The sequence below is a fragment of the Chaetura pelagica genome, unplaced genomic scaffold, assembly GCF_000747805.2.
Source record: "Chaetura pelagica isolate M959 unplaced genomic scaffold, ChaPel_1.0 scaffold147, whole genome shotgun sequence".
In the NCBI taxonomy this organism is placed as follows: domain Eukaryota; kingdom Metazoa; phylum Chordata; class Aves; order Apodiformes; family Apodidae; genus Chaetura; species Chaetura pelagica.
Genome location: NW_009954194.1, coordinates 1,217,084 through 1,241,211, shown reverse-complemented (window position 1 = coordinate 1,241,211; position 24,128 = coordinate 1,217,084). Strand labels below are relative to the sequence as shown.

Sequence of the window (24,128 nt, the reverse complement as noted above, 5' to 3'; positions counted from 1 at the left end):
GGAAACTGCCGGCACAACCAGTGTGAATAGTGCTAATCCTGGGTCACAAGTACATTTTGCCAGAAATCCTGTAAAGTGTGAGGCTGTGTTCACGTAGCTAGAACTACACGGGAGGTGGGAAAAGGAAAAATACCAATTTATAGGATGGACAAAGATCTTAGAAAAGCATTGAGAAATCTCTTGGGGTTAACCAAAACAGATGATTTGAGCATGTGGGTAAGACGTGGAGATGAGCCTAGGCAGCTTGCATGGAGGGGTACAAATGGCTCACAGGGCCAGCATGGGCAGTCCCAGGTACAACCTTCACCCTTCTGCTCAGCCCATCACATCAGATAGCCCTGCAACGCCCCAAGCAGCCCCCTCTGCTGCAGGGGTGGATTCCCTGGGCCAGGTCTGCAACAGCATCTTAGGGCTGAGAAGTGATTTTCTGATCCCTGGCCCCTCAGGGAAAAGCAGAGCATGGTATAAGGAGTGCCTCGGGCCCCTGCAGGCACTGGGGACACCCAGCTCTCCACCCAAGAGAGGATGCAGAGCAGCCAGTGTATCTCAGCTGGGACGTACCCATCACTGCTGTGGCACCAGCCACCTCGTGTCCTCAGTAATTCTCTGACAGACATTTCCAGCACTCCAGGATGAGCTCCTAGGGCTGTCTCACACCTTGGCCAGGTGACAGAACTCTTCTGGTCATTGCCCTAAAAAAGACAATTGCCATGTCTTCTGACATTGAGCTGATGAAAACAAGGTTGTACACATTTTGCATGTATTTGAACTTCTCTTGGCCTCGGATGTCCAGTGCTGTATGAAGAAGCTGATGTGCAGCATTTGAAGGGAAATGGGCAGGTGGAGAATTATGGCCCAAGCGTGCAGAGACTTAAGTTCACATTTTCCATGAAATACCTGAAGTGGGTTTAGTGAGGAAAAGGGTTTTTTTCTTGCAAATAATAAAATCCTAAAACTTCTGCAAGATCATGTACCAGTTTCTAGAAGCACACATTAGTTTATTAAAGAAATATACACTCAATATTTAAAACTGAAATTATTTTGCAGCCTAATAGCCTTTTTTTCTTATGATTTTGTGTTCACATTGGGGTGCTGAAGATGTAAAAGCCACTTTGTATGAACATGTGTCCAGCCATGTTTTCATTCACAACGCAGTCTGAATCTGTCATGGGAATATTTGTTCAAGCAATACTTTCAAGGATGCTTTTTAAAGAAATCACAGACTCATGATAGTATCTTGCTTTTACAAAGCATGACATTTTGTGCTATTCGTAATCCAACTGTGTTTAATACCTTTGTAGCTGTGAGCTCCCTTTCTTTCAGATAAAATGACTTTGGTATAATAGGACCCTTTTTTTTGTTTTGTTTTATTTTATGTAAGAGGCAAATTTATCTGAGACAGAGAGGACTGAAAAAGGAAAAAATACACTCATTTACCTATACCTGAAATATTCAGGAGATTCCTGAAATGAGAATTAAATGTAGGTGCTTTTCTGGGAATCCTCCTTTCTGACCCTGCTAAGCTCAGTGCAGTTTGTCATGGAACCAACCACTTCTGCCACTGGTGCTTTCTGATAATAAAGCAGGTGCCTTTAGGATACATCAGAGAGCCCAGTATCTTTCATCCTGTGCTCTTTCATCATTGATGTAGGCCTTGGCTCTTGCATCATGTGAGGTCTTTGCTGCACTTAATCAAAGAAAAAGAGTAGGAATAGGGAACTGCAGAAACTTGGGCAGGCTTGTGATCTGAGCCAGCTGTGTCCTATAGTCAGTTAGGGCTGTCCATACCAATAGTCTCACCATGGGAACTTCCCTGTCTTGATTAGAAATTTTCTAATTTCTTCATAAATTTGTCCATAGTGTCAGTTCTTGCCCTGTAATTTTACATCAACATGTGCATTTGTTTAAAAAGCTCTGATTTCAGTAAAATCATGGACATTCCTTTATGTTGTTATCAAAGCCACTGAGTTCCATCTCTGACAATTTTTTTTTTAACTTATTTTTTTAAATAGCAATCTGACCTACTGCAGTAGTTAGTGTGACTAGTAACTACATTTTAGAGTTCTATATTTCAAATTGCAATAGATGTCTGGTTTTGGAAAAAAGGGGGATTATTGATGTGAATATGGACTTTGTAACGTTTCTAGATATCACAGATAGCTTTAACAGCAGCCAGAAATGTATAGCCCCCATTTAGCTGTACTGGTGCAACTGCATGCTATAAATCATGTGAGAAGGCCACGGACATGCTAACGTACACCTTCACTATCACAGCTGTTTTAATCCTAGAGGATACCTCCTTCCTGTCTCCCTCATATTACTGGACCCCTGGATACCATACACAGGCAGCACTCTCTGGCCACGCTCTTGTCATTTCTGGTATGAACTGTGGGCTGAACCCAAGCCCAAACCAGCCACTGAAAGGACTGCTTGTGGTCTGCAGTCGAGTTTTGGAAGCAATCAGATTTTATCCTGTTGATTTGCTTATTCTCCAGTATCATGAAAATGTTCAGGCTTTGTACTGAACTTGCTCACTAGAGAACAGTTCTCAGATACTGCATACAGCATCTGCTGGTAGTGTTTTCTTTAACTGCCTGGGTGCAATACAATCTTTGGTTTTATTTCTGCTGGCTGGATTACTCATCATTTGTGCTCATGCAGTTTCCTCAGTGAGTCCTCCTACGTAGAACTGTCATCATGCCAAAGTTGAGGAGAAACAAGCAGGAGACCCCAAATGCTTCAATATTTTCAATACTGGCCCCATATTTTAGTATAGCAGCAGGCTTTAGAAGTTTCCTTCCCTGCACACACAGTTGCACATCTAGATACAGACATTAAAAAGTAGTAGTATTTCTTTCTGGCTTCCCTGGAAGATACTGGCTGCTGCCAGAACTACTACAATAGTTTCTCACAGCACAGAAGTCTTGTTTTTTTTCCAACATTAACAAAAGCTGTGAGTTCTGCTTTCATTAATCTTGCAAAAATCTCATGCTCATCAACTGTGGCCGTTGGTACATATTGTAGTTTTGTCTGAATAAAGGCCAAAGGCAGTGTGGTCTGAAGGAAGAATTTGACCTCAAATCCCTTCGTCTCCACTTTCCCTGTAACAGGGACTCCCTCTTGTGGCTGAAGGAACAGTGCCAAGTCTCATGCTCATGCAATGCAAATATAAGTTTGCAAGCATTTATCCCTGGTCTAATCAGAGGAGAGAGGTGTGATGGGGTGCACAGTGCCAGATGACCAGAGGGCTGGAGCACCTCTCCTGTGAACAAAGGCTGGGAGAGTTGGGGTTGTTCAACTTGGAAAAGAGAATGCTAAGGGGAGAACTTGTAGTGGCCTTCTGGAACTTGAAGGGCCTGCAGGAGAGCTGGGGAGGGACTTTTTGCAAGGGCATGTAGTAGTAGGATGAGGAGGAATGGTTTCAAACTGGAAGAGGGTAGATTTAGATGAGATGTGAGGAAGACATTCTTTAGTGTGAGGATGGTGAGACACTGAAATATGTTGTCCAGGGAAGTTGTGGATGCTCCATCCCAGGAAGTGTTCGAGGCCAGCTTGGATGGGGCTTTGAGCAACCTGGTCTAGTGAAAGGTGTCCCTACCCATGGCAGGGGGTTTGGAACTGGATGATTCCAACCCAAATCACTGTAGGATTCTAGGATTCTGTGATTCAAGTCAGTGCTGGTCAAGAGTGGTTGTCATGACCTGGTAACTTACCCATCACTTGGAGAATTTTTTATGATGTTTTTGTACCTTGATGCTTGCTGGGGGACAATAGGTAGTAAGAGATGTAGCATGAAACCTGTTGACAGGCAGTTAACTGGTTTAATTGCCCTCCTCACCAAGTCTGAATCGGCAGGCTCAGGTCAGATACAATTAGCAGTTTGTGACCTAGGCAAAGAGACAAGACACATTATCTACAAGGAGGTCATAGTCACTGATATTCAAAATGCAAATAATGCTGCTTTTTCAGTCTAGAAATAAACTCATCTTACATTTGCAGCTCCAGAGGTTTTTCATTCCCAGATAATGACTACTGCCCTTAATAACATGATTTAACTTTTGCTCAGCCCTGAATTGGTCAGGCAGTAAGACTAGATGATCACTGTAGGTCCTTTCAAACTGAAAATATCCTACTCTACTCTACTCTACTCTACTCTATTTTTACCTGAGAGAGGGAGTAAAGAAGAGGGACCCAGGCTTTTCTCAGTGGTATCCAGTTGCAGGACAAGAGGCAAAGGACATTAATTAAAATACAATAAGTTCCATTTAAATGTAAGAAAGAAAAGCATATTTTTTTGCTGAAAGGCTGATCAGAGTGGAACGGGTTGCCTGGAGAATTTGTGGAGGCTCCATCCTTGGAGATACTCAAAACCCAACTGGACCTGGCCCTGAACAACCTGCTGTGTGAGACCCAGCTCTGAGTTGAGGGGTTGGACTAGACGATCTGCAGAAGTGTCCTCCTATCAATCCATTTGTTTGAAAATGCTTTTAGCCTTGCAAGAGGTCCACGGTGTAACTGGTACAAACTGATGCAGAAACTTTTTGACGTATCTATAGTGGCAAGGGTGTTGATATCTATTGCTACTTTTGGTTTGTCTCTCAGTATTAAGATGGGCACTGTATCATCATAATAACACACTGCTTTTTAAAATTCCCAAGTCGGAATATTTGTTACAATGCTTCAGCATATGCTCTCAGTATCACCCTCCCCGTTTCATATGCTAATGTGTTGACTTTAATACCTTTTCTGTGTTGGCCTTTGGTATAGGAAACATGCATTGTTCTGTTTTTCATTTCTTCTGCCTTTCAATATTTATGACAAGATCTTCTTTTACAATTGTTTTTCCTTAACTTGTATATGACTGCTCTTGTAATTTCTTGGTAAGTTAGATATAATAATTATAAACATTAACAATTGTTTGAGTCTACTCAGAGGTACACTTCCACTGTCTTTTGCTCTACAAACAGATTAACACTTTAGGATGTAGAGATAGGGCTGCTACTTCTACAGCTGGTCTTTCAAATGCATCCTCATGCTGTTTAAGGCAAGTTTCCATAACTATCCTGGGCTGCATGATGTGGCTCCTTTGGAGTTTTATTGTCATCTATTTCCAGAGGCAGTTCATCAGAAAGAAACATTTTTTTCTTTAGGAAGAGACAAATTCATATGGCAGTGGGTAGCTATAATTTATTTTTTCTGGAGATAATTAATCAGCATATTTATTTCTGCTCTTCTGGAGTATAAACATGAATAATAGACTAAGAAAGGCCATCCAATTCTGTGCAAAGCTCATACTCAATTCTGTGCAGAAAATTTACCCTCCCAGCCTATAACTCCACTAACAATAGCAACCCGAAGTCTGAGAGTGTCCTGGAATTTAAGGGGGAGATGTCAAAAGATGCATTGTCTTTTCTCCATGGCCAACATCAATCTACTTCTGAGCTTCAGAAACGCTGTTGAGATCTGAATTTATCTCTCACTTTGGGAGTCATATGTCAACTCATCTGTCTGTTGTCTATATTGAGTTATAATCATATAAGGGTTGATGTTAAATTACTATATATTTCTCATATAGTAAAGCTTATTACTTTTTTACCAGTGGTGAGATATTTAATGGTTCTTACTGCAAGATTCTGTAGGATTTAAATTAATTTTTCATGTACTGCATCACGATTACCACACTGTCATATGTCAAAATCTACTTGCAGTGAAGGTCTCCTTTGACATTTATCCCAGATGCCACAGAGAAACATCATTCTGTCTGTACTGGCCTTCTACACATTAATCAGAAGTATTTGTTGATTAAATACTGCTCAACTTAGTTTTCTGCTGCAACTGTATACAGGTATTCAGTCATGCACAGTCAGCTGCCTGTTCTTTGCCTTCTCTCTTGCTTAGTGATTTTACAGAACTGGCTATACAGAGCAGTGGCTGGTGGCTGTCTGAAATATAGATCCATCCTAGGATTTAAATTATTAAATATTTAGACAAGCCAATCAAAGAGCTTGTTGTTGCTGAAAGGGGGAACCCTGTTCCCTCCCACCTCTCCTTGCTTCAGTTCTCATGTAGCATCTGTAGAGATGTCAGTGAAAACAGCCATGCTCAGAGGTGACTTGCTGATGGTATCACTCAGCTGTCATCATTGTTAAGGGATGGTGTCCTTGTTAAGGGATGGTGTCATTGTTAAAGGATGGCGTCATTCATTGCTAAGGTTTGTTAAGGTATTGCTAAGATACGGTGAGAACTGATTAACACCCCAGGGCACTGTAGGGTAATACCACTTTGCTTTATCCATAGGGGTAGGGACAGAGCCTTTTTGCCTCTAGAGCCAAATGAAAACCTCCCTCAAGTGTCCAGAGGTAAAAACAGATACAGTCTGTCTTCCCAGGAGATGACACCATACTAAGGGATTAGCAAAGAGCTCACTCACAGTTGTACTAAAGCTCCAGTCTGTTTCCTTGACCTTGTCCTGCTAACACCTGCCAACCTTGAAATGGGGACTCCTCCTGACTTACTGCATTCATGCCACATCCCAGAAGTTTTAGTTCTAGAATGTACTGCACATTCCTGTTATTGAAAAAAAAAATATCTGCAGCTGCAATAAGCATTGAGTGTTTCCCTGCTATAACATACATTTATTTAGATCAGTCTTATAAAAGTGTTTTTCCAAGTTTAGTATTAAAAATAAAACAATACTAAACATACACTTTCAGCTTAAATTTGTTCCCATAGTATCTATTCAAGACATGGCCCTCACTGAGAAACTTAAGCTGTAGGGCAACTATGACCCTCTGTCAAAATGCAGTCCAGGTGAGACTGCTGCCCTACTGGAGGCTGCATCCCACTTACACAGCATCACTGAAAACACCATCTGCTTAAGTAGCTTTTTTTTTTCACTCAGGAAGGCTGAAGTCCATCCAGCAAAAAAAATCTGCTTATGTAGATGAACTCTTTACTGGTTTATAGCTGCCACCTCTGGGCTCAATCCTTCCCAGAAGGGTGATAAGGCTCAGTGTTGTCCTGGAGCACCAATTCCCAACTCATATAAAATACTCCAGGAACTATAAACCAAAGCCACAAATACAGCTGCCCTTACAACCCTCTCATTCCTGCCAAAGGTGAAGGACCAGTGGGATGAGGAGCTGTCATTTGTTCCAGGTCATTCCTTGTACACAAAGGTACATAGCCCTGCTGTGCAGCCTGCAGAAATCTCACCATGACTTATTTTTCCAGACTTCCAGGCTCCCTACCTCTGCTGGGAATTTAATTGCTCTGCCTACAGACAACCTCTCCAGAAGTCATATTTCTCTGAGGCATAGTTTTGGATCTCTGTCTCTATCCTCAGTCAGTTCCTCTGGTGCTTTCTTTACTGGCTTTTGAATTATTCAATTAACAGAGAGCAATACTTAAAAAATCAAGCTGCCAAGAAATCTGAATGTGTCATTCTCATATTGAAAAAAAGTCAGTTACTATGAATGTTACAGTGGCAGGCACCTTGAAATAATTAAACTAAGTGGGCAGTGAGAGGCTGGTGCTTATTGAAGGCACTGAGATTGACAGCTCTTACACTATGTTTTTCTTTCATCATTTCCCTTGGTCATCTTCCCCCTCTCTATTATGCTAATGCTAAAAGCAGCAGGCAGCAGTCTCCTCAAACCCTCAGTGGTGACAGCGTATTGGCTGACCTCTCAACTCACATTTGTCTGATTTTTAGTACAAAGATTCCTGATGGGAGATTTTAGATGCTAAAATAGTAAGGAAGCAGTTCTGCTGTGTGCACGTACCTGTTTTCTGGCTCAGTGGTCTGGAGATGGGTCAGGCCATTAACCAGGATGAAGAACCACATGCCTTTGGGGTTGTCCTCAGCTGCTGCTTCCGAGAAGTCCCTTCTCCCACGCGATGGCAGTGTTCACCTTGTGTTCATCTCGCACCTCCTGCTCTAGTTGACTGCAGAGAACTCCAGCTGCTTGGGCTGGGCTTGGCAGTGGCTCCAAAAAAAACTACTCCAAGGGGCAGCAGAAGGCAAAGAAATACTTAAGGTGAAAGGGTAACAGAAGGATTCCGGGTTACAGAGGCTTCCCCTTCAAATTATTCATTGCATATTTTTTTCCAATGACATAAAGACATAGCTCCTCATAAACACACGTGAAACAACATATGGAATATGGATGCATAAATTGCACCACTGTACAGAGCCATCACAGTTTACCTAAAATAAGCAGATAAAGTGTCACACAGGCAAAGATGGGTATGTTAGATGCAGAAACATTCCTACACCATTTAGATCCTTTGATGAGCATTCTCCTTCTGAAAGATCTGGTCACCTACAGGTGAAGATGACAACTTAGACTCCCAGCAGGGTGTGAATATGTCTTTTGCCTCTAAGGAGCTTTTTTATAACCACAAATTTCTCACTGGCTTTTTAAAGACCCAGATATCTGAGCACTTAGGTGCATATATGCATTACTGTTTTGGCTAACAATGGTAGCAAATGAGAAGGAAAATTTTTACAAATTGCAACTGCTGGTGGGGTGTGATCCCTGCACAGGCCAGTTACAGAAAGGCTCTGGGGACTGTTTCCAGCTCTGACTTCAGAGCCTCACCACAGAGGCCACAATTCAAATCTCAGTGAGCCCTGTTTTTCTAAAACATGGTCATGTTTTAGAAAGAAAATTCAGGAACTTGCTATTGACTGCAGGGGAACCATATCTCACCAGGGAAATGTCTCTGCCTGGCAGAGTTATTTGAACAATATGGGCAGAGTTGACTGAGTTCTCCAGACAAAGCCTGGAAGTAATTTTCACTTGTAAATTTTAAATGGGTCCCATACTTGAAGTACCTCTCTCAGATTTTTTGAGTAAAAAACTAGGGGCAACACAGGCCAAGGAAACACTGCCCTTTTGAAGATGTTTTGAGCATCCAATGTCAGTCCAGTGCTGCACTGAAAACAAGACATTGTCTGTGGTGTAACTGAAAACACCAGGATAGAAACTCATCCTTGATATTATACTGATTAAATCAATTTCAATTGGGGGTGAATTTGCTCTGTCATGTCAGATTAAAGATAAAAATAAAATAAAATTACAAAGTAAAGAAAAACAAAGATTTTTATTCATTGTGATTTCCAAGGTAGCTTGGTGCCAACCCATTCCTTTAAGCAAAAGGATACTCTTTCAAGGTTAGCCAGACCTGAATACTGATATGCAAAAGATAATGATGCAGAAGCTGTCAGTTTTTCTAATATTCGCATTAAAGTTTGGCTGATAGGATAGCTGCTAATGGCAATGTTCTTGGCCCCAGTTTGCATTTGATAGATTGAAGTGATATTAATAAAAATGGTAAATGGCTAGAAATACTCAAATTCATTGGATAATGCAGCTCCTACCCAAATGTAATGGCAAATGCAGGATATGTTTTGCAGTGTATATTATACCAATTAAATAAACTTCAACTCGGGATGCTGCCCTTCTTAAGATGTTTCTAGTATCCAGTATCAGCCCAATGCAGAACTGAAAACAAAACACTTTCCATGGTATAACTGAAGTACCATAAGGCATGTTCTGCAGTCCTTGCTTTCCACAGAAAGGGTGACACATTCAGTTCCTGAGTTTACAGTAGGTTTCACGGTGCTCCTTCTAGTCTATTAGTTATTATTTCACACTTACCAGAATTTTCAAAACTTTACTCATTAAAAAAAAAAAGTTTGAAAAAGTAGCATACAATTTGAGTATGTTTATTTTGTGCATCACCGAATTTGGATTAAATATTTCAGATTCTGCAGCAGAATAAAAGACCTTCAGTATTTCAACATAAGCAAAGTTAGCCTCAAAGGAAGAAATCCATTATGGATAAAAATATATTTTGCAGATACCATGCAGAATTAGTATGCAACCCAAAACACATGAACAAAAACCAAAGGAGAGCACACAAGCCCCACAGCAGTGTGGTGCATAGTCATATTCACCATGGACTCCTGTATCTGAATTAGATAAATTTAATTCATTGACAGACTAATGATCACTTCCTCACCCTCCCTTCCATAAACTGTCAAAGAAAATGAAATAAACCCATTCTCTGACTCACAACTTCTCACTGGGAAGTTTTATGAGCACAGTTTGTTTCTCAGGCATTTTTTTTTGGCACATCAATAGTGCTTGTTTTAACCTGAAACTGTTCTTCCTGGAATTTTTAGTGTACCAAGTGCCAGCGAACTTGTATTGTTTTCAGGAGCCCCAGAGCTACACAGGGTCTCTGCCTTTACTTCAGTCAGTTAAATGATGCACACAGGCAAATATTTTCTTGCTGTTCTGGTAAAGAGATTGCTGAAACTTTATTAATAGCATCTACCTCAACAGTGAGGCTGGGAACAGAGGTATATCTTCCTAGAGCTGGGATTAAGAAGTCCTAAACGTTTTTCACTGGTTGTTTTTTCATATATCAACGAGAATCACAGTTCTGTGAGACTGGTAATCTCTTTGAGATGTGAGGGATCACCTGTATTTTATACCAGAGAAATATCTTTCCAATGGCAAATAAAAGAATTCATTTTATTCAGCTTTAACAATATACATGTTGATAAGTGAGGGTAGCAAAAATGAAGTACTGTTAATTCTTTTTAATGTGTTGGGTTTTTTTGCATTGAAGATCTATACTTTGATTTCTAAAATAATGCTAAAATTGTGGGGGGTTTGCCTGGTCCTTCCCAGTATGATACTGGACCAAATCCCTGCAGTGTGTCTGATAGAGGCATTCCCCCTGCTACAGAGTGCTGTCAGGTACCTTTCAGTTTGCCCCTCTGCTGCTCAAATGAGCACTCAGGAGAAATTTTGACCAAATTCAGTAGTAGGACTGAGACCACACAAATGTAGTGAAGTTTAATTTTTAAAATATTTTGAAACCCTAAATGAATTACTATCATTTGCCCTAATCCGTTTAGGACTATTTTAAAGACTAATCAAATTCCAGATCCTATATGTCACCTGATTACCAACTGGCAACAAAGGCTGTAGCTGTATGTCTTGTCATCTACTAATTGATCAGGGCTGTGTTTATTTCTAGCGATCTGAAGGCATTAGCTTCTTCACACAAGAAAAAGTCCATTCCTCAAATGACTTTTAGTGGGTAGACACTGGGAGATGATTGCAAAGAGTGAAGAAAGACTGGATGAATCAAAGACAGAAAGTGTAGCTCCATTCAGACATGCAGACAGCAGGATAATGCAGTCAGCATTTGAAATTTACACACAAATAGGGAAGCGAAGGAGGGAAAATCACTGCATTACAGTCATTGCTGTAATAAGAGGGGCAGGCTTTCCAAGTGGGCCTGAAACTACAGGAGCCTGAAGAGGAAGGGAAGTGCACCCATGGGGAACAGCCTTCAAAACACATACTAGCCAAACAATAGTTCTGAATTATCTAAATGCAAAGTTTTCATTTGTTTCTTCAAGTACAATATAGTAAATGTCCTGAGCTGTTCCAAACATCATTACATGCTGGAGCTTCAGGAAGGGAGCGTGGAACTCCTTCATTACAGAGATATAATTGCTTGCCTGCACTGTGCAACAGATTTTCTCTTGGTAGTAGGAAAGGAGTCCTGCTTCTGTCAGAAAGAAATGTAGGCTGAGGTGATAGGTTTGTGTTATGGCATGAAGCAGCTCTCCCAGTACATTTAGTGGAATTCCTCTGACTCATCCAATTGAGATCAAAAGGGCCAGAACCTGTTACATGGTGAAGACTGAAAAAACCCGCTGGAGACCAAGCACCTGATTTGGATGTTGGTTATGTATGTGAAACTCAGCATGGCTCCAGCAAAGTCAATAGCTGCATATTAGCACATAAATGAAAATAATACGAGGTCCAAAACAGCCACACCCCTGCTTTTGTTTTAAGGTACTGTTTCTGTAGGGTTGAACACCCTATAGACACCTGGGGATATTTTTGGCTCAGTTTATCTAAGGAGGCAGTATCCTTTAGCCATACTTTTACAGTGTACAAGCTATGTTCTGCCATATTTGCTATTCATGATCTGGTTTGAATAATGACAAAATTTGATCCGTGATACCAGAACTGCTCTAAAAATTAATATGTTTCAATAGTCAGTAATTAAAAAGGCAGGAGAGAGACAAAGATGTTTTAGAACTGCTCAGTCCTCAGTTTATACTCAATTTACTGAAGATATTCTGCTTTTGTAATGGATAATGTATTTTGATGCCCAGTCATAGTTAGAACTCTTTTAAAATCTGATCCATAGTGTTTGAGCATAACGGAAGGACACCCTTTCACAGTCATAAATACTCACATATACTAATTAACTATGTTTTAATCTTTCGGCAGAGATAAAGATTGCCTAAAAATATGGGAATCATTAAAACATGCATTCATGTACAAGAATCCCTGTAATATCACATCAGAAGATTATCAGCCTTTAATGGAGTTAGGAAGTCATCCTATACCCTGTAACAAGGTAACAGTACAATGCATGGTGGGCTGCCTAGGGCGGGCTGTTGTGGGACAACGTGTCTATGCAGTGCTCTGAGGAATGGGACTTGTCCATAATAACTGTGAGTGTCTGTAGGTTGACAAGGAGGATATTTTGCTCTTGCACTTAACTGCTACTGTGATATCATCTTTGGGCCCCAGTAGCCCAGTAGTAGTTCATTGTCTATGGCTGGAGAACATCTCTGTGTATGGTTTACCTTGGATGTCAGTAATGTGTTTGTGCTGGTGAAGTCACAGAGATGCCCCTGTTCCCTGAGCATACAGCTCTCCTTGAGGAGCTTGCTAACATTCTGTTATAGAGGGACACTGCTTCCAAAAAGCAGCTCTTCCACACACAGTTTAAAAGCAAACAAATTAGGTATATATCCTGTGAGAAGTACTGAAAGCCTTGCTTTCAAAATGCTTCACAGGCCAAACATGTCCATTTCCATCAAAAACAACCACCTAAAAAGATTTTGGTGATGTGAACACGGGCTACAGAAACAAGAACTGACCCACTAATGTGGATGAGCAGCATTTCAATGAAAAGTGAAACTCATTCATTATCATTAAAGCTTTCTTTTTTTCCTCCAGGAAAATTTCCTGACCAGCTTGAGTATAAATATCACTTATTAGACATTGTACCTTATTTCACAGTCACTGTTCTGGAGCAAGACAAATGACCTCGTTCATCGTTATACAAAATCCAACCAAAATTTCCTTACCTTGGAAGACACCTTGTTGGGTTACATGGCTGATAGGGTTTCATGGTGTGGAGACCCCTCTGCCCCAGGTAATAAGTAATATTTTTTGCAAACCAATATGAACACTGAAATTCCAGATTATTCTTTCCTCTTGCATGTCTTGACCTAAATAGTCCTTTTTTACATATTAATTTCTTGTAATTTACTTTAGAACCTTCACTGTATTTCTGTCCCATGTTATGAAAGACTGAAAATAATACCTGGTTCTCAGGTGAATTTAAAAACTACGATGTTGGCTATTATTAAAATACCAAGTTGCTGCTTGGACGAATGGTCACATCTTGCCCTCTTTATTGAGAATACTCCCTTCCGTCCTATGGCTTCTATGGGACAAATTGCAGAATCAGAATGCCACTCAAGAATGCCAGTCACAGTGGTGGGGTGGGACAGCATGCAGGCACCCCAGGGTTATTGCTGCCCACGTGACTCCTGGGTTGTCACAACTTCTAAGTTGGGCTGGAATTACTGGAAAAGCTGGGTGAAGTTGATTTTTTCAACGTGATTGGACAGCATTTGTCAAGAGCCAACTTGTTTCCCACATTTAGGAATATATGTTTTCCCTCCTCAGTTTTCTGAGAATTATTTGCATACAAGGCCTGCAGTTATCTCCCTAAAATGTGTGGAAGCAAACAGGAAGACCTTAAAAAGATGCAAATTCATTTTCCTCTTAGAGAATTTTCTGCATGTAGCCCTCTTGCTGTGGTAGGGAGCAAATCTTTTTGCCATCATTAATCAGCTCTCAAAGCTGTATTAACACTGCAGCAATATTCATCCTAACTTTAGGTTTCTATAAATGTGTTTATTCTCAGGAATCAACTATGAGTCTTGTCCAAAACGAAGTGAATGTGAGAGCAATCCTAGCTCTGTATTCTGGAAAATGGCATCCAAGATGGTAAGTTCTCCCCAAATCAAAGAATCTTGAAAAGCACTAATATCCTGGCACTGCCAAAAATGTGATTTTGGTGATTGGACTTAAAACATGGAATAGTAAATGTTCACATGCGTTTTAGCTTCAGGTGCATAAAATCATGGCTTTGGCTATTTGTATTTCCAAGGTCCCTTATTTTATGTACAAGACTTAATGTGACTGTAGTTTAGGCATTCTTATCTGGGGTCAGAGACTGTGGCAGTGTCTTAAACAACACTTGGCAGACAGCTGGAGCTTTGCAGATAATATTTTAAAATAATAATAATCACCACCTTAATTAAATTACAGGACTGAAATTGCTAAAATAAAATGCATAGTAGCACGTTAATGTTTGGAGCAGTGCCCAAATTAGCACAGAAGTTTACCAAAGAGATGAGGATCCCCTTGCACCTTCTCAGCAAAAGCCTGAAGAGCACATCCTCTCACAATAGCATCTGGCAAGGTTCCTGCCATGTCCCTACCCTTATGCACATGCCAGCTCCTGTCACATGAATGAGACCTTACTAGTCCAAGTTAAGCAGTTAGCCTGGCTTTGTTGAATCAGCACTTTACAGAAAAAAAACTTCCAGAAAAGATCTGCTCTCCTTCATCAGTTTCATTTCACATGTCAAGACTTCACCCTCAATATGACTATTAGGAGAGGACTGTCCAGGTGGAAAACAAGCCTTCCTGTATGTTTCAGCTCTCATGTGTGTAAGAAAAAGTCTACTTGCTATAAAAATATTGGTTTGTGGCTAAAGTAATGTAGATAAAGTTCTCAAGGCTCAAACCAGTTTTGATGTACTCTGTTCCAGAGTTTGGGAGGGATAAACCACCATATAGACTCAGGCTTGGTCTACTGCAAGCTTTCTAGTCCAAATAAATTTAAGAGCTACTAAACCCCATGCTTATTACATGAGAAAGTTACACACAATCAAACTTCCCTGCAACTTTACATGTCTCATGAGCTGAGTTTGTGCCACACTGTTTAGATGTAAGAGGACTTGGAGAGAGTGATACTACAGTGGATCCACTCTAGACTGAGTGCTATACGTTGTAACCTTACTTGGTAATCTTTAAATATTTGGACCTGAGTTTTAAAGGATAAAAGAGCAGTGATTACAAATCAAACAAAACTCTGTGATGAGTTTTACTAAAACAACTTGAGAGAAAAATCCCAAGCCACAAAAAGAACACAGAGTGAGAGTCACAAGGTCATGAATTCATGATCATTTGCGTATCCTTAAACTTGTGGTACTTCGGTTCTGGCTCATCCTCACCACCTGAGTTAAAGTGGTCTGAGGATTATTCTAGGTTACTGAGGGAGGGAACAGCCCCATCCGACAGTAATTTCAACTAACCCCAGGTCTGAGGTGACACTGCATGTAGTGTCAGACTATGGTGCCCATTTGTTTTGTTCAGTTTGCAGAAGCAGCATGTGGTGTGGTCCAGGTGATGCTCAATGGATCAATAGAAGCTGGAGCTTTCAGAAACAGCAGGTATTTACTCAGCACGCTACTGAATGCTTCTGTGGGTCTGCATGCTGGTGAATGTGTCTTTGCTAATGAGTCCCAGTCCAGACAAGATTTTAGAAGACTCATGGAGAAGTCTTAAACTATTGGCTATTGAAGAGGTGAGTCACTTAACTCCTTCTGCACTGCGACTGTAATTTCAATCCTTCTGAGGGTATGCGGGTAGAATCTACACTATGCTATTACTACACAAAGTAACTTTAAATTACAGTTAATGCAGGTTTGTACATTACATTATATTCATGTCAATGACACATTTCTAACTGCTCATGGAGGTAACTGGATTTTCCTCCCTCCAGACTGTGCTTCCTTGGGTTACCTGGCTGGAGGTGCAGTCTTGAATAATATCAAAAGATTGAGAACATGTAGGTTGGTAGAACAGCCATGTTCATTTCCGTTGCACCAAGCCAAACCAATAGCCAATAAACCAAACAGGAGAAAAGGCATTAAAGGTGGAAAAACTTCAGCTTGTTTCAGTCTGCAGACAGCTTCAAAAATTCTTATGAAAGTGCAATAAGAATTGGGAGAAAATCTTTTACCACAAGGTAATAAATAGTCTGTGAAAATCCATTGGCAAGATAATGTTCTTTCACTGAGAACAACAGCAGCACTAATAAGTGCTAGTATTTGGGGAACACACTTTCCACATCTTACACTAAGAACGTTTTGCTTTTTCATGTCCCATTCTTACAGCATTTTTGGAAGTATTGAGGTCTTTAACCTAAATCCAGACAAAGTATCTGCAGTACACATTTGGGTGATGCATGATATTGGTGGCCCTCAAAGGTAAGTCACACTGGGATGAAGCAACAGGTGGTGTGTAGAAGGCAGGTGGTGCAGCTCAGTTCTGACAGGTGACTGTCTGACAGTGACACTGTCTTAAATCTGCTGATGAAACCTGCCTTACATTCGCTCTCCTCACTGCTTTCTTTGCTGGAAAGGAGAACATTTTTTCTGTTGTTTTCTTTGGTATTTTTTGTAGGTACCGCTGAGCAGTTATAGCTGACACGATGATATTTTCCCTCCTTTCAAGAGATCCTGTGTCCTTTAAATCCTTCCCAACCCCTCCTGAGCTCTACAAACCCTTATCATGGTTGCAGCACTGTGGTCACAGATCAGGCTACATTGCCAGAATGAACAGCTGGAAAATGGATAATTATGCTGACCAGAACCATTTTTGACAGAATAATTTCAAGTTTCACTACAAGGTCTTCCCAGAGCCTTCTCTTCTCTAGGCTGAGCAGCCCCAAGTCTCTCAGGCTGTCTTCATAGGAGGGTTGCTCCAGCCCTCAGATGCTACATGCTTCAAGAAAGCATTAGCTGGATGGAAGCAAAATACACAAATTAGGACTCCTGCCAATGCAAAAGCATTATCAAAATAGAGTAACAGCAGCAACAGGCTGAATCTAAAAGATAGGAGTTGCTCATATCCTGTTGCCTCCCATGTTTTCTATCTGCTTCTTCCTGTTATTTGTCCTACCCAAGTCTTAGCTGCTGCTTTTCATGATTGGCCCTTTCTCATCACACAGAGGACTTGATCACTTTGTCCTTCCACAGATTTGAATGAGCCTTATATCATGTTCCTGTGGATGGAGGTCACCAGTGGCTCTGGGGCAGTTCTAGAGCACATTGAACTGTGAATAGAACTGAGTTGTTTCCCACAGACACCTTCCAGTATAACGTTCTTGTTCAAGATACACAGTTGAATATCACATAGTTTCTACCAGCAAAGGCCCAGTGGTAGCCAAAACTCTACAAACCCAATAGCCTTTACAGCAAACAAGCTTTTAAACAATCTTACCTGAAATAAAGCAAAACAACACAGTGTGGAATTTAGCTGAGCTTCTTGTACACACAAGTAAATCAAGTAACAGAAGACTTTTTTTTCCAGTGAATCCTGCTCAGGTCATTCCATAAAGATGTTAAAAAGCATCTTAGAAGAGCGGAACTTTAAGATCACCTGTGAAGACAATTACAGGTAATAACCTGCTCTTGCTGGGGCAAACTTGCTAACATAAAACTAATACTGTATCTCCCTCTTGATTTAAAATAGGTTTCCTGGTTTACAGCAGACTAGAGCAGACTCCCCTCTTACTCCATCAGATCCCATCTGTGTGGTTGTGTCCTCCTCAGGGGGTGCCCCTCGTGCTGCAGACCTCATGTGGGGTGGGTCCGGGGCTTGCTCTCTGCCCAGCACTCTGAGAAGGCACCACCACTGCACATGTTCATTTGCTTTCTGGGTAGGAGTAATGCAGCCTCTCAACAGGTTTTCATCTGACCAGGCTTTTCCCTTGGTAGCCAAAACTCTACAAACCCAATAGCCTTTACAGCAAACAAGCTTTTAAACAATCTTACCTGAAATAAAGCAAAACAACACAGTGTGGAATTTAGCTGAGCTTCTTGTACACACAAGTAAATCAAGTAACAGAAGACTTTTTTTTCCAGTGAATCCTGCTCAGGTCATTCCATAAAGATGTTAAAAAGCATCTTAGAAGAGCGGAACTTTAAGATCACCTGTGAAGACAATTACAGGTAATAACCTGCTCTTGCTGGGGCAAACTTGCTAACATAAAACTAATACTGTATCTCCCTCTTGATTTAAAATAGGTTTCCTGGTTTACAGCAGACTAGAGCAGACTCCCCTCTTACTCCATCACATCCCATCTGTGTGGTTGTGTCCTCCTCACGGGGTGCCCCTCGTGCTGCAGACCTCATGTGGGGTGGGTCCGGGGCTTGCTCTCTGCCCAGCACTCTGAGAAGGCACCACCACTGCACATGTTCATTTGCTTTCTGGGTAGGAGTAATGCAGCCTCTCAACAGGTTTTCATCTGACCAGGCTTTTCCCTACAGAAATCACACCCCAAGATGCAGCTTTCCTCCCTGCTCCATGCATGATAACGGAGGATGTCAAGGATGGCCCTTACTTCCTTCGCTAGAGTTTGAGCTTTCCATTTAGCTGCTTTGTAAGAGAGTGAGACATGAGACATGATAAGAATTATGAATTAGTATAGTTCCCCATTATCAGGAGTCCAGGAAACAGAACAGCCTGAGTTCTGACTTGCCTGGAATCTCTACCTGCCTGCTGAGGAGAAAACAAGTCTGAAACCCTTTATCCCTCTGTGTGGGTTCAGAGACCTTCACACGGGGCAAAAGTGTTCTTTATTGACATAAAAAAGCAGCAAGGGTTTCAATATTACTCATATCTTATCTGTCAGGAACAATTTTTCAGAGTGAAAGACTCATACTGGGATAAGAACATCTCCAAAATTAACTTCTCTATAAACTGCTGAGTTATAACATTAATTTTAAATAAGTTGGTCTGCATACAAGACAAATACCTTTCTGGTGCTAGGATTTTAATCTTGAGGGTAGAGCAATATATTCCTGTTTAGGTATTGGTAACCCTGATTAATGGTTACTCTGCACCTTGTGAAAAAAGTAACACTGGTGTGGTGCATAAATCTGCCAAATGGGCATCATGTACGTGCTTTCTCTTTGGGTAACTGCAGTTTTTGATCAGTACTCCCAGGAACTGTAAGTACAAATTATTTCAGCCTGTGATGAAATTAGCTAAAGGGTGAAGAATGAAGGGGAAATATGTTGTAGCTTAGATCCCTTGTGACTCAGCACATGGAGAAATCTGTCATGTCACAAAGACTTGTTGATGTGCTTGTTGCTGTGGCTAACAATTCGCTTCTTAAGACAGAGTAACAAATGACCTTTTGTGAAAGCTCAAGTAGCACACGCATGAACTACTGTGTTAAGCAGCAGGGACAAATAGTTTTTTATATAGAGCATTAACTAAATAAGCAATTTACATGTGCAGTGAAACTCTTCAGGATGGACTGTATAAGTTAGCTTCACTCCCGTGAAGTCATTGCAGGCCAAACCTTGTGGGTTTATGTCAGCTGAGCATCTGACTTTTCTTGCCACATAGCAATTGATACTGATAATTTTCTCTTGCTTTTGTCAGTGTCAGTAGTGTCTTCCAAAAGTAACTAAACATTTTTATTCACTGGATGTACTTCTAGCAAGAATTTTAATAAAACCTGACATTGTTGGCAACAGCTTTACATTCTAGCAGTAGGAATTACCACTGGTAAGGAAGGTGGTGAAATCCAGCTTAGCAATAGCTCTGTAGTCACTGCAAGAGAGTTCACATTTTTTCATAATTATTTTTGTTATCACAGCATAGCTGACATGTTAGGAGTTCAGATCCTACTTTATTTCATACTCACTTGCTTTTATCCCTAACCCCTAGAGACATCAAGTTATCTTTCTGCAGCAAGATCTAAAAAAAACGTCCTAAGAAAAGACATCCACTTGATAAGCACAGATATAATATACACTTGGAGTTTCATGTTGCATTTAGTAGCTGTGGGGTTTTATTCTGTTGTACTTGAAAAGTAGATACTAAATACTTGTTTGGTTTTGTGTCTTTTCACAGGCCAGTTCAGCTCCTTCAGTGTGTGAACAGCCCTGACCACACAGACTGCAGGCTTTGCACCAACACCACAGCAACTCCATAAACGGAGCGCTTGGCACTATTGAAGACTTCCATTATTTGTGTGTAAAGCTGGACAAGATGTGTCTACATAGCTTAGAGTGATAAATAGCAGCTTGGTATGTACAGAGTCCATAACCAGAAATCCTTACTGTGATGCTAACAGCCAAGTAGCAGAAGATGATATTTTAGATGTGATTACTGTACACACATGCACACAAATATTATTTCGGGGGGTTGGGGCCATGCTCAGGGGTTAAGGCAGATGCTTTGCCCTAGATTGCCCCCTCGAGCACAGCTCCCCTTGTGCCCAGAGGCTGAGGGCAGGGATTCCCCGGGGTGTGCGCAGAGAAGAAAGACTTTCCAGTGGAGACAGAGCTTGCTTGGATCAGCACTTGGCTTCCTACCTGCTAGAAGGCTGGAAGGGGTGGATTCAATGATCTTAAAGGTCTTTTCCAACCTAAATAATGCTGTGATTCTGTGAAATGACTGGAACATACTGCACTCTCACTGCTTTCTGGTGTAACATCCCTCAGAGGGGAATGTTGCCCAGTGGTACATTGTATAAATCATGGTTCTCCAAAGGAATGTGGCTTCTCTGAGCAGGTAAAGCAAGTGATGGAAGAGACAGAGCAGTTCTTACCTTTTAATGGGCATCCAGGTAAGTGGCTGGTGGGTAATCAGCTGAGCTGAACCAAGAAAAGACCGGAAACCACCCAGAGAGTTGTCAGCATCTATAAGAACGTGTCAAGTGTGTAGCTGAGGAGAGAAAATAGCAAGACTGACTCAGAAAGCCCCATTAAAATCCTACTGGAAACACCGTTGCAGTTCAGATTACATTTTCTTCTTAATATAGCAGTAAGCACAAGCCTTCCAGCTTTCATTAAAGGTCACTCAGACCACAGGCTGCCCATCCATGGTAATAGAGACAAACATCAAAAGGTTGCCACAATGTGGAGTCTCTCTAGAGCTCAGTTTCTGAGGTGAAAGGTGATGCCATGTGGAGTCATGGGCACGGACATACCACTGCACTACACTGAAATGGCAGGTTTCATTGATTTCCTTTGATTCCTGTTTTGCTGGTTCAGTGTTTATAACACAACAAAGACCTTGTGACCATGGCTGTAGTGCCTTTGTGCAGAGCCACTGACACTAAGAGAACAGAGCAGGCTTTGCTGCAGATGTGTCCTAGGTGTTGCAGTGCCAGCACAACCAGCAGTTGCCAAACCATGAGGCTGACAGAGGTTTCCATGATCCCACAAGCCACGTTTTAGAGATTTCCCAGCACACAAAGCATCCTCATGGAACTACACAAGCTGGTGCAATTTTGAGCACCTCTAGATAAAACTTTTCTCTATAATACACAGGCCTGCACTGAGCATTGCTGGACCACACCCAAAACCTTGCCAATAATGTTTACATTAAGTGAAATGTATTTTTATTTGCACTCTGTTATGTAAGTACTTAGATGCACCAATGCAGACACATACCAATACTTTCCAATACGTTATTTCTGACTGTAGGTCAAGATTTTGTCTTCACACTCATTTTTGTATGTCCTCTGTTGTAATAGAAAATACTGAGAGTAAAATCAAGATCTATAATAAAATTGCTGATGGCAAATGTTGTTCATTCAGATTCGCATTCTACTTAACCTCAGACTGAACGTGAAAATAAGTCACTTCCTAAAAATAACACAGAAATTCATCACCGTATGCAACTCTATATATACCCACCCAGGAAAGCAGAGAAAGGTCACAGTGTGAGTCCTCCCCAGACTGTACTCCCTAAGTCACCCCCCAACTTTTACAGAGAAGTTACTGTTTTTGTAGGCAGCTGGAAGTGAAGCATCCTGTGTCTTTGTCTTGAACACAGACATCCACATACATATGTTGTTCTCAGCCATATTAGTTAAGAAAAATGACTGTTCTTCTCAGTGGTTATGGAGCAAAATGCTAAGAAGAAAATGAGTGGTTTTGAAAGCTGAGGTGCTGTCCTGGTTTGAGCCAGGATGAAGCCAATTTTCGTTTTACTGATATTTTTTTTTCCCTTCAGTAAGCTTTCTTTTAACTAGCACCAGGGCGTTCCAGCTGTGAATGATAACAAACAGTGGAATGTTTTTCTAACTGCTGGGACTACAAGGTCACACCTTTACTCTGCTGGCTCAGACACTCCAGGGAGATCTATGGGCCCCCCATAGGAGGCTGAATTAGACAGACAGCAAAATTGGCCAGAGATATTCCATTCTATATATCTACGTAAGCTCAGAGGAAGGTCAGAGATCACAGAAGACAACTTCCTTCCTGCTCCTTCTCTTCTCTTCCATCCATGGCTGGACATCCATGGCTGAAACTCTGCAATAAACTCAATTAACATTAGGGAAACTACTACATGATAGTGTGCACTATAGGTGTACCCCTGGCCCATCAACACACACTCACGTCTGCTGCTGGGATTACATACACAGAAGGACATGAGTGTGCTCATTTCCAGCAAGAGTTTTTATTATCTATGATCACAGCTTTGAAATGCAATGCAGACATGCCCTACCAGACAAGTATAATAAGTTTATAAGCCAAAAAACTTCCCAAACCAATACAAAATACCCCAAATTCACCGAAAACTAAATAAAAGGAAAAATAATCGATGTGGATTTTGCGCCACATGGAAAATTTTTTTACTTAATATAGTTTGAAACACGTTGACTTTTGAAAATATGTTTTCCATCTGAGGAAGTTAACCTCTGTCTTGAGTTGTTCAAGACAAATGGCCCAGCTTATACCCCAGGCCCTGAGCAAAACCTCACCAAAGAGCACCACCCAGAAACTCAAGAGGAATCTGAGTTATCATGTGATACAGTGATATCAATGATATGCACTCCCCGAACCACATGGCGCTAGGAAAGCTTCTATTACTCTTTTACCACAGACTTTGATGTACTTTGCCTGACAAGAGCCTGCAATTATTAAACTTTTTTTGAGATTAGGAAACAAATTAAAGACTGCAAGTTTTGTTCTCCTTGCTAGCCATGATTTGGCCTTGTGTTTGATTTAAATCATACCTCTCCTAGGGCCAGGAGGCTCAACAGGGTGGTAGGGAAACAGCCTGAATTCCACTTAGGCTCATGTGCCACATATTTCCTCTTGGCTGACCCCAAGTACCAGCCCTAACACATCACTACAGCCTCCTGAATCCCCCTGTGATTACCTCATCCATCAGGGACCACAAGCTGTCTCCATTGCTTATGTGTAGGGACGTGAATGAAAGTAATGGCTGGGACTACAGGGTTTCATTTAAATTAACAAGCCTTATGAATCTAGAGAAAAACTGAAAAACTGAAAACGTTCAAACATGTGAAGGGCAATAAAGCTTACCCTCAGCATCAATTTACCAATAGAAAAACAGCAGTCCTGGTAAGTTATTACCTCTTTGTCAATGCCTGAGTTCTTTCCTAATCTAATAGCTATAGACATTCTGATGCCCTAGTGTCCTCTCTAACTGCCAACTCAGCTCAAGTGCCACACTTTTCATCTAACTATAATTCTACTCAATGTTCTTGTTTTATGCCATTTCTACTCAGTCCTCTAGGAAAACAGAGATGCCCATAGGTAAACTAGGTGGAAGGCACAAGCACGTGGTCAGTGCGATATAGCTGAACATTGAAGCCAAAAAGAGATAATCAACACTTCAAAGAAGAGGAGCAAAATCACTTAATATTCCATGCCCTTTTAGTTTGGATTGCTTGTGTCCACAGTCTCATAATATTAGCTTAAAATAAGTGGCACAGAAAGTATTTATTCAGAGATAACTGATTTTGATCTGGGGATGTACAGCATGAAAAACTGCATCAGTGCAAAAGTAATTGCTTTTTAATTACAATGTCAAAATTTTACAGTCCAACTACAGGAATACACCAGTGTGCATTTCTAAAATGGCCACTCTTTC

General features: G+C 41.0%; 1 protein-coding gene across 1 annotated transcript in view; it reads left to right on the top strand.

Moving 5' to 3' along the window:
- Window positions 1-20,233, top strand: part of CD38 (CD38 molecule) — a 20,890-nt gene extending 657 nt beyond the window's left edge. The window contains exons 2-8 of the mRNA XM_010003097.1: window positions 12,333-12,462; window positions 13,134-13,269; window positions 14,050-14,132; window positions 15,570-15,646; window positions 16,373-16,465; window positions 17,571-17,657; window positions 20,127-20,233. Coding sequence (XP_010001399.1) covers window positions 12,333-12,462; window positions 13,134-13,269; window positions 14,050-14,132; window positions 15,570-15,646; window positions 16,373-16,465; window positions 17,571-17,657; window positions 20,127-20,208 — 688 coding nt within the window. The 3' untranslated portion in view covers window positions 20,209-20,233. The remainder of the gene's footprint in view (window positions 1-12,332; window positions 12,463-13,133; window positions 13,270-14,049; window positions 14,133-15,569; window positions 15,647-16,372; window positions 16,466-17,570; window positions 17,658-20,126) is intronic.
- The last annotated feature ends 3,895 nt before the right edge of the window (window positions 20,234-24,128 follow it).